The sequence below is a fragment of the Thamnophis elegans genome, chromosome 2 (assembly GCF_009769535.1).
Source record: "Thamnophis elegans isolate rThaEle1 chromosome 2, rThaEle1.pri, whole genome shotgun sequence".
NCBI classification, from domain to species: Eukaryota; Metazoa; Chordata; class Lepidosauria; order Squamata; family Colubridae; genus Thamnophis; species Thamnophis elegans.
The window spans coordinates 27,426,319-27,437,540 of NC_045542.1; the positions used below are offsets into that span (position 1 = coordinate 27,426,319).

The 11,222-nt window shown below is 40.5% G+C and overlaps 1 protein-coding gene across 1 annotated transcript in view; it reads left to right on the forward strand.

Annotated features, from left to right (window-relative positions):
* The window catches only part of CS (citrate synthase), a 35,693-nt gene that overhangs the window by 21,134 nt on the left and 3,337 nt on the right, over window positions 1-11,222 (forward strand). Inside the window, exons 4-9 of the mRNA XM_032209137.1 lie at window positions 1,768-1,833; window positions 1,932-2,063; window positions 2,236-2,424; window positions 7,146-7,345; window positions 10,439-10,568; window positions 10,675-10,776. Of these exons, the coding sequence (XP_032065028.1) occupies window positions 1,768-1,833; window positions 1,932-2,063; window positions 2,236-2,424; window positions 7,146-7,345; window positions 10,439-10,568; window positions 10,675-10,776 (819 nt within the window). The remainder of the gene's footprint in view (window positions 1-1,767; window positions 1,834-1,931; window positions 2,064-2,235; window positions 2,425-7,145; window positions 7,346-10,438; window positions 10,569-10,674; window positions 10,777-11,222) is intronic.

The following is an 11,222-nucleotide window of genomic DNA, read 5'->3' on the forward strand; positions in this document are numbered from 1 at the left end:
CATCCAGCCATACTGTCATCATCTCAGATTATGCCAGAGATACTATAGAAGTCCTGATTCGATGATTGGAATCTGTGAGGAATTGAATGGGAGGAACTGAATGGGATGCTCCTTCAAGATGGAGTTGCTGTTGCCCATAAACATTAGAGCACAATACCAAGATTGAGCCCAGGTTTACTCGGGGGGTGGAGGTGGGGTTCATGCTTGGGAAGGAGGTGATCTTTGACTAGGGAAGCCAATTGGATTTCTGGTTTCTGATTAAGCAGCAGGTGGAAGCAGTGGCTAGGGGAGCTTTCACCCAATTTATGCACCACTTAACAATCCTACTTAGATCAGGGGAGGGTATTCCCTGGGGAGGATATCTTACACTTTGATTGCTACTCAGTTGGAATACTCTTAATACGTTCTATGTGGGGCCGCCTTTGGAAATGACCCGGAAGTGCAGCTAGTAACAAAACACAATGACAAGAATGCCGGTGGGAGAATCTCATAAATCTACAGTAACATCTCAATAAAGTTGACATACTGGTTACCAGGACGCTCCCAGGCTCTATTACATTAGGCAGCAGGTTGCTAGAACAGAATTTGTCCATCTGGAACAGTCGTGTGCAGAAGGTCTTCTAAAAGTCCCCCAAGGTGCATGAGGTATGAACAAGATACGAGGCCATCTCGATAGTTACCCCCATTTTGGGTATTGCAAGGTTTTGTATTCCCTGCCCCCATAAATACATGTAGCCCCTATACCCTTTGCTGTTGAAAAGAAAATGGTAAGTCTCCTTTAGCTTAAGCCGAATGGGGGATGCCAGGATAGCTTCATATTTTCCTGATATTTGTTGTTTTAATTTGAATCTGTTTCACTCATTACCCGAGTCCTTGGTGATTAGAAAAGTTCAGAAATACTGACAGATAAAAGAAATAAATGCTGACATTACTGCCTCAAACTCTAGTTTTTCTTGTTCAGCTTTCCTCAAGCCAATCCATGCTAATGAGGAGAGTTATATCTCCTATTATTCACTCCAAGCACATTCATGACAGTTTGGCTTAAAGAAAGTTGTAGTTGAAAACATCCAGAAAGTACCAGCTTGAGAAAGTTATTGATAGAAACCTTTGGGATAGGTTAAGTACATTTCATTTCTGGCATTATGCACAGTAATGGATGTAAAAGTTTAACTTGTCTGGAAAAGCCTAGTCATGATTAAGCAATGCACCAATGTCCCTGATTTTATTTGTAACCCAGTTCTTTCTCAAGTATGGAGCTGCCAAAGCAATTTTCTTGATTTCTAACTTCCTAGGCTGCACCCAGCCTAAGTTTTTTTCTGAATTACAATTCATCTCATTAGTTGCTTTTAAATTGATGTCCTGTGTAATCTAGGGCACACTGGATGTGAAAAACTATAGTAGGTTTTCTGAGTGCCAGCTGGAAAGCTAGCCTTGACTGTTTGTTAAAAAGTGCTGTTCTATTTGACCTGATTGAAGCTGTAGACAAAAAGGGGATAGAAAGGGGAAGAATTAAGAGAAATAGGGAGCAAGAGACACTATTAAAACTTATCACTGTTGTGTTTCAGATTGCTAAAAGTGATGGAAAATGTGTAACAAAACTTGGTAAATTCTCTTCCAATTTTTCTATGATATATAAAAAGTGAAATATATGCAAAAGTATATCAACAAGCTAACTACACGTGTGACTTAAATCACCTCAGACTGAACGGAAAAAGGGAATTTTTAGAAAATTTTTACTTGTTTTAAGTAACTCTCTTTGTCCTCCAGGTCTACGGTGGCATGAGAGGTATGAAAGGACTAATATACGAGACTTCTGTCTTGGATCCTGATGAGGTAAGGAGGGCAGAATTGGTGACATTACTTTTGTAATTAGCTCTTAGCATCCCACTTAAAATGTGGTTTCTTATCCTGTTTCTGGGATTGGTTTTTAGGGCATTCGTTTCCGTGGCTACAGCATTCCTGAGTGCCAGAAGCTGCTACCCAAAGCCCCTGGAGGTGCAGAGCCCCTTCCTGAAGGGCTCTTTTGGTTACTGGTGACAGGAGAGATTCCTTCTCAAGAACAGGTAATAAGACATGGCAAAGATTTCTGGGAGACTATCATGTTCATCCCATTTAAACAATAAGAGCTCTATTGTAATGAGGAGAACAGCCAAGACCATAGAAGGCTGGTGTTGGATAGCACTTTTCTTCCTAGCCTAGCTATAGATGTGTAACATTGTGGTTTTCTTTACTCAGGTGACTTGGGTGTCTCGAGAGTGGGCTAAGAGAGCAGCCCTGCCTTCCCATGTAGTGACTATGCTTGACAACTTCCCCACCAATCTTCATCCCATGTCACAACTCAGTGCTGCTGTCACAGCTCTCAACAGCGAGAGCACTTTTGCCCGCGCCTACTCTGAGGGAATTAGCCGGACCAAGTACTGGGAGGTAAGCCACAAGCAGCAACCTTTCCACAAGCGTCGGTAGGAAAGGTCATAAAAGAGACCTCAAGCTTGGCGCTGTTATGAATGTGTGTACCTGTACCATGTCGGGATTTTCTTCACCATCTGATTGAGTTATCAAGAATTAAAATCCAGAATTATATGTTGGAAATTGTATGCATGTATGTATAAATACAAAATGTGTTCATGAATGGTCTTGGCTGTGCACTTGCTTTTCACCGAGCTTCTTTTTTTAAGGCTGAAAATATAAGACTATACCTGTTAAAATTTAGAAAGTGGAGTAAACCTTTTGGGTAGTTTTTGTTGGTCAAAGCTTTATCGTGCTCTGCATATCTAACTAAAAGTACAACTATTCACAGAAAAATCTGAAGATTGTTTCTGCGATCTTTTTATTGCACCTGTCATTTGAGAACTTTGTGTACAATATATTTAAATGCTGTTAAATACAAATTTGATTCTAGGACTGATTTGCTGCTTAACTTGTCAAGATTTTGATAGGGATGCAAGCTTACCTCTGAAACAGCAACTGCAAAGGAAAGAAATCTAGCCAGTTAACTTTACTAAATTCTGAATGGGTTTTAACCATTCAATTAGCCCCATCATTAACTTTTCTCTCCTGATGATCCTCCTGTTACTGCTCAGTCATTTCAGGGTTTTTGTGACCAAGTAGACATAATTTCCCTAGGATTGTCCAGTTAGCACACAGTAAATGACAAAAGTCAGCTTAGCATATGACCTTGGTTCTCAGTCTCTGGGCTCCGACTGTGGCTGTCCGGGTAATATGAGACCTTGAGCGTAATGACATGTGCTCTGGCCTGACTTACACTGTGTGTGCACACCTGCCCCCTGAACTGAAGCAAGGAGACTTTGGTCTGGCTGTATAGATCTTTATCTGCCATGAGGTGTTGCTGTCTGATTTGCAAATGACAGGGGGTGGGGAGAGACGGTGCTAAATTTGCTTTGGCTGCCCACTCAGTAATCTTTCCAGCATATGGTTTGAAACTGAGGAGTTTGTTAGAAGAGAATAGTTTCCTAACCAAGATGGCTTTGGATCTGTTCTTGTCATTGATGATGTCTTGTCTTGAAATGAGGTGAAGAATGGGATCCTGTGGACTTTCAGGATGCAATCAGTTTCCCTTCTCTGCCTTGTCATTCTTCGGTTTTCTATAGAGAACGAGAGAGTTGTTAGTTGCGAAGTTGTGTCCAACCCATTGAAACCCCATGGACAACATTCCTCCAGGCCTTCCTGTCTCCTACCATCCTCTGGAGTCCATTTAAGCTCACGCCTACTGCTTCAGTGATTCCATCCCACCACCTCATTCTCTGTCATCCCCTTCTTCCTTTGCCCTCAATCGCTCCCAGCATTAGGCTCTTCTCCAGTGAGTCCTTCCTTCTCATTAGGTGGCCAAAGTATTTGAGAAAGAGGGAGAGAGAGAGAGAGCATCAAACAATCCTGCACCTCCTGCTCATAGAAAACAGCTGCATGCAGGACAGAGCAGCCTGATTCAGCAGCTGCTTGGTCAGTGAAGAACTTCCTTCCCAGAGCATTCACTCTGCAAAAACAAAAGCAGCTCCTACAGAATGTGAAATCAGTACAGGTAGTCCTCAACTTACAACGGTTCAGTCAGTGACTATTTGAAGTCACAACAACGCTGAAAAAAGTGACTGATGACTGTTTTTCAAACTCATGACCATTGCAGCATTCTCCCTGGTTACGTGATCAAAATTCAGACGCTTGGCAACTGACTCATATTTATGATGGTTGCAGTGTCCCTGGAGTCACGTGTTCTCCTTTTGCGACTTTCTGAGAAGCAAAGTCAATTGGGAAGCCAGATTCATTTAACAACCGTGTTACTAATTTAATACCTGCAGTGATTCAGTTAACTGTGGCAAGAAAGGTCATAAAATATCACTTAACAGATGTCTCACTTAGCAACAAGATGTTGGGCTCAATTGTGGTCGTAGGTCGAGGACTATCTGTACTCCTAACCTCATCCTATGGGGGACAACAGATGATATCACCATCCTTGCAGGAATGCCAAGTGGAAGCTGAGCTCTCTGAAGTCTTCCTCATCAGAGACAGGCTCTTGTTTTAACTATTTCTCATCGTGGCTCCAAATTACTTCACTACTTCACATCTTCTCCAATTGTGGAGAAAATAATGATGTGGAAAAATATATCAAGTAATCAGATGTGGGCAGGTTTGGGTAGGGCTGTTTCTAAAATGCTCACTGGGCGAATGGGCCAATTAGGTATGCTGGATTAGTTCCATTGATTAGAGATTCCCCAACTCTTATGATGAAACATGCCCTGAAATGACTTCCTGTTCCTGCAGCTGGAGTGGAAATGGATTGTTGGACCCTGTGAAACCCTTCCAATTTGAAGGCAAAAAGATACTCGAAAGACATGTGGTTATTCCTATAGCAGCTTTCTGCAGCTGTCTCCCTGGAATTGCCTGGGTGCCTTCTGCAGTTAAAGCATGATCCTCAGAAAGACGGATTTGTCTTAAGAGATGGTAACAGGTACTATGTGTACATAGCTGGCTCAATGGATAAGATATTGAACTTGTCAATCAGAAAGATCAGCAGTTCAGCAGTTCGAATCCCTAGTGCCGCATAACAGAGTGAGTTCCCATTACTTGTCCCAGCTTCTGCCAACCTAGCAGTTTGAAGCATGTAAAAATGCAAGTAGAAAAAATAGGGACCACCTTTGGTGAGAAAGTAACAGTGTTCCATGTGCCTTCTGTGTTTTCGGACAGCGCTGGCTCTTTGGCTTTGAAATGGAGATGAGCACCGCCCCCTAGAGTCAGGAATGACTAGCGCATATGTGGGAGGGGAACCTTTACCTGCAATAATGTGTACATTATTGCAGCATCTTTTTGCTCTGAATCTAAAGCATTGCACAAACTTAGTGATCATTGTGTTACTAAGAAAATACAACACTTTTCATTCTAAACAGCCAGTTGTTTCTTCCCCGTCCTGTTTTCATCTTAGCAACCCTTTATGATATATGATTATATACATAGTATTCATTTGGCAGTAGCATCTGACTACACCATTTTCAGTTTGTTCTTTTACAGAATTCTCCATATTTTTGACAGAGCTTTTTTTTTTAGGTAACCAATACTGGCAATTTGATTGTTAGTATAAATGCTTCGAATGGCATTCCTTTTTGCCATGTCTTCAACTCCTGTCCACATTGAGTCCTTGCAAAATATTTAAACCACATATTCATTACGGACTGCATTATGATAGAAGTGATGATGAGTTACTGTTTCAAAAGTGCTCTTTATATAAATCTCTGTCAGAACAACCTTGGAAAAGGAAAGGTAGCTGGAATCTGATCCTAGATTATCTTTTCTTTCATTTCTTAAATAATGCCCTCTTGCCCATTTATCCTCTAATTTCCATTCAACCGATGAGTTGCCTTTGCTGTTCTGCTGCTTCCTTGTCTGTCCCCATGTCTCATAGAGCTTCTCTGAACTGTTCATACTCCTTTATCAGTCTGCTGTTTTTTGTCTTCCCTTGCCTTAAACTATTTTTTCCCTCATGCCAGGCCCCTTAGTTACCCTTCCTTTTCCAATGTTATAGATCCCAGGAGTACAGGAATGGCAACATTCATTTTGCTTCTCAATCTAATTATGCTTTGGCTTCATGGTTGCTATAATGTCCTTCCCGTGTGCCCTTCCCATAGGATCAGATTTTGAACAGATTTGGACAGATTTATCTGTCCTGCTTGACCTGGTTGCGCCAGCGTTGTGAACTCTTATCAGGGCAGCTGCTGTAAGAAGTAACCTGGCACTTGTGTGATGCTACAGTTGCAAAACATACAGCTGGAATATGAAGAGAGGGTGGGAGGGAGGAGTGTTCAGATAATACAGTAAGTGGTTTTTCAGTTCTGGGTGTGTCCTCAATTTGCAGTGAGCAGATGGATTGTGCCAACCAGCAGAAGGCCAGGAGGATTGGCACATTTATCCCACCAGACTACTGACTAATGCTGAGTTGGAATAAGGACCGAAAGTCTAAATGGGGAATGTAAAACAAATCCTGGAGATGATGGGTAGCAATGGTACTCACTGCTACCCTTTGCCATAGGTGCTTCTTTTTTAGTCTTTACAAAGGCTCTTGGCAGTAGTGTTTATTAGAAAACTCAGGCGCTTAAGCAAGTAAGAGACAAGAGCCTTCCAGCCCCTTAATGATAATCTTATAATGGTCTTACAATTCCAGCAGGGAAGATCTGATTATATATTTGTTTGTTTGTTTAAAACATTGATATAGCTGTCCACCTTACAGCCAACTCTGGGCAGCTCCCAATCATAGATTAAAAAACATAAAAACATGAACGCAGCCAGTTAAAACGTAAAACATGAAAAACCATTAAAACCATGAACTAAATTGTGGTAATGTGCCATCATCTAATCTTTTTCTAAAGCTTCGGGGGAAAACTAGCTCTTTTTCCAAAGCTTTGGGGGGCAAAACCAAATCATCTAATCTTTTTCCAAAGTTTTTTGGGGGTGGGAACCAATCTTTAAAGTCTTACAAGAGGCATATATTCTTATAAGAAGAACATTTTTAAAACTAGATATGCACTTACCTTATCTGAAACTTCTGCAGAGGGGTGGTCTGCTTAGCAGATCACCTGCTGCTGGGAGAATAGCCTTGTAAGCAAGTCCTCCTGATCCTCTTCTCTTCTTGTTTTGTCTTGTAGTTTATCTATGAAGACTCCATGGACTTGATTGCCAAGTTGCCTTGTATTGCTGCAAAGATCTATCGCAATCTTTACCGTGAAGGTAGCAGCATCGGCGCCATTGATCCCGCCTTAGATTGGTCCTACAACTTCACCAACATGCTGGGCTACAGTGACCCCCAGTTTATTGAACTTATGCGGCTCTACCTCACCATTCACAGGTAAGCCATGCCTATGTGAAAGTCCTAGATTCTCTGGGTACATCTACTTCTACAGCCACAGGCTGAATTGAGCAGTGGAGAAAGATAGAGCTTGGGTGGCAGCTGGTTGACAAATTGTCACAAAAAAAAAAGCTGCAGGAAAGTGGTTGAAATCAACCAACCAAAATTGCACAGAGAGGCTATAGTTGCAGTTCTGGGAATTGCACGAGCTGTTAACAGGAGTAATGCAAATTCTTCCAGTGGCTACTTCCAGTGTGGCTAAATTTGGAAGTATCTGAGCAGATTTAAGCAATGAATGGTAATACAGATAATCCTCACTTATTCAGCTACCAAAGTTATGATGGCACTTAAAAAGTAGGTTTACAAACGGTCCTTAGTTGTATGGCTCTCGCAGTGTCACAGTGGTCACAACTGAGGTGCTTCGCAACTAGAGTACATTTACAACAGTCACAGCATCTCACAATCACGATTGCTATTTGTGACCTTCACAAGATAAGAAGATAACCTTTATTGTCATTTTTTTCCTGTGGGCACTCTGGCACACATTAAAAAGTTGGATTAGTCTAAGTAAAGTCAATGTGCAAATCAGCAGGAAGTCACAAATTGATGCCGGTCTTAATGACCAGCTGTGATACTATTAACAACTATAGTGGAACTACAATGGAACTGTCATAAGTCAATCATGAGGTTAACAACTACATTACTTAGTGATGGAGTTGCCAGTCCCAATGGTGGTCAGTAAGTGAGGACTAACTATGGCTGGGTTCATATATTCTTGTTATGGTTACTTAAGTAAGCCATAGTTGATTGGGTTCACTCATTGCAGTTAGCCATAAATTTTGGTTTATAAACCACATTAACTGAGGAAGCCAAAATCAAATAATCCACATTATGATATTGCGTTATGTTTGAAGCTGGTCTGTGTTTCAGTGTCTTTGAGGACATTGTTAGCCAAAGGCATGACATTTTAACTGCCTGATTTCAACTGTAGCATAAGCTGCCGAGTTCAGTTCGCTGCATAGTTTCACTTTTTAAAAGCTCTTAGGTTAGCAAGGACTTCTGGAAGCTGCGTTGGTTAGACTGCCAACAATATTCATCTAAATAAACTTGCTAAAGCTGCTGATGTTCATGAATAACTCCACCTAGTGGCAAAGAACATTTTTTTCAGCAGAAAATTGCCCAATACAAATGTTTGAATATTATTGTTACATTCATATATGTCTGGTACAAACAACCATGATAAAAAAAAGTTTGAAGTGTGCCATGGTACAAATGCTAATTTTGCATTCTAATCCTGACATCAGATGTGCGTACAGGTCATCTAGTTTTGCATCACAATTCATCTAATTTTTAAGCAGCTGCTTATGGGATTTATCTGCAAACGTGGCTCTTGGGGAGGTGAGATGCCTATAATTCCTAGTTAATTTTATCAGACAGCCAGTAAGGGTGCTTTTAAAAACTAAAGTCTGCTGTACTCTAAGATTGCAAAGAAGTGTCAAATATTAAACGGCATTAATATTGTAAAGGCCTTCACATAATTTAGAATAAAGGTGGACAATTTAGAGTCTTTATGCCAAATGTAAATTCAAAATTCCTCCAAAGGTTATCACATATAGTGATTGTTAGTGTGATTTAAAATAAACAGCCCTGAGATGAATTTAAATCCTACTGACTACATGGCACATGAGAAAGAAACATTCCAGGAAGTTTACAGTCATGAGGGGGAAAATCAGCCTCCCAATCTCCTTTTTGAGGGGAAAGAGGGAACAAAAATGTGCATTTTTTTAATACCATCTTTTATTGAAATCCACTTTGCTAATCTGCTTTACTATTTTAAGGACATAAAATAATGTGTATACTTTGGTTTATTAATACATTTACCATATGGGGTATATTTAGTAGCTGTAAAATTCCAATTTAGTCTGATAGTTTGATTGAATTCACTTTAAAGTGTTTTAAACATTTTCTTTTGGCACTTCTCTGGGCTTCTTCTGTTCTTGAAAGCCTCATCAAAAGCAGATCCACTGACATTCAGATCAAAATTTAGCACTGGATAAGCCCTCAAGCAAATCAAACACTGAATTTTTTTCAGTGGTAATGGCCACCTCCAGGAGACAGGATAGTATTTGGCTATTGCCTTGGAAAATTTTCCTGCAGTGCTAGATCTCTAAGTACTGTCAAGTTCTGATATTTTCAATAAAACATTTCCTATTATGAAATACAGATGGTCCTTGGTTGTAAGATGGCAATTAGGGCTGAAATTTCTGTCACTAACCAATGTAGTGGTAAAGCATGGCCTCCCTTAGCAATGACAGTTCCATTCGTCTTAATTGGTGTTTTAACCCAGAGGCTGGTGGGCCATTAAGATGAGGACGTCATGTAACTAGAGTCCTGGGCAAGTAGGTCAGTGGATGAGAGCTATGCGTAGGTGGGTTAATGCTGGAGATGCATGCTAAGGAGCATGGGTGGGCCAGCAGGGGTTGCAGGAAGGTAGGTTGGTAGAAGCTATAAAGGGTGGCCTGACAGGGACCACTAGGACTAGATGTAATAGAAAAAAAAAATTGAATGGAATAAAGAATAGCAGTATATAGACATCTTGCCTTTCTGCATTCACTATTCTGAAGAAAAATATTTTATTACAGTTTTCTTTTAATTATTCCTCCTCCAAAAATCAATTTTAAAAAACCTGGAGGGGAATATTTTCCTCTAAGTTTTCCTATTTTACAGTTTGCCCATGTAGCGTTTGTTATTTAAATTTAATTAGATTGAGGGATTTTTTTTTATTTTTTATGTTGGCCTCACTTACTTTTTTGAAGTGCCACCCAGGCTTACAAAAGTCAATCTGGAGTTGGGTGCTGCCAAAATTGAATTAATTAAAAAAGCAATTTTGCCCCGAGAATTGAACAATGGCTAAAAGCAGGCTTCAGTTCTCCACCTCAAATATTCTTCTTCAGGGGGAAGATTATGGTGAATATTTAATTTATTATACTTGGCCAAATGCATATGAAATTCTTTCCACCTCTGTAGATACAGCTGTAAGATGGCTTGCCCAGTGCTGATCTCTCTATCTCCCCCCACCTTCTCCTTTTGCAGTGACCATGAGGGTGGCAATGTCAGTGCTCACACTAGTCATCTTGTGGGCAGTGCTCTCTCTGATCCCTACCTAGCTTTTGCTGCAGCTATGAATGGTCTGGCTGGGCCTCTTCACGGTCTCGCAAATCAGGTAAGAACATGTGGTTCAAAAGCCAATCTGCACTGTGGACAGAGCTTTTGAGGAACTACTGCTTTTTTTTCTTACACTATGATCAAATCTCACTACTTTAATACAGGAAGTGCTGGTGTGGTTGACAAACTTACAGAAGGAACTAGGTGAGGAGGTATCTGATGAAAAACTGAGGGACTTCATTTGGAACACTTTGAACTCTGGCAGGGTAAGTGCTGACATCTCTGCATAATAGGCAAGTGCAAAGAAAATTTATCTTTAATCCAGTGTCTGAGAGAATAATTGCCAGTGAGGTTGATTTAGATGTTGGAGAAGAAATTCTTTAGTGAAAGAATTCTTGCAGTGGTTAAATAGTTGTGAACGGGAAAAACTCTTCTCTGCTTGAGACATTATTGGAGATTCCTAGGCAGATGATAAATACAGACAGATAATCTGAACTTCTACTCTACAAGATAGTTCTTTGCCTGGTTGAATTGTTCAGGGAAATTCAACAGGGATATCACAAAAAGGTAGTGGTTGAGCCAGCAAATTAGGAGCCCATAACTGAAAAACATTAATTTTCCAAGGTAAAACACTAGGACATGGGTTATGCATTAGAAACACTAAATTTTGCATAATTCACCTTTGTAATTTAAGGGAATGTACTCCCCTTTT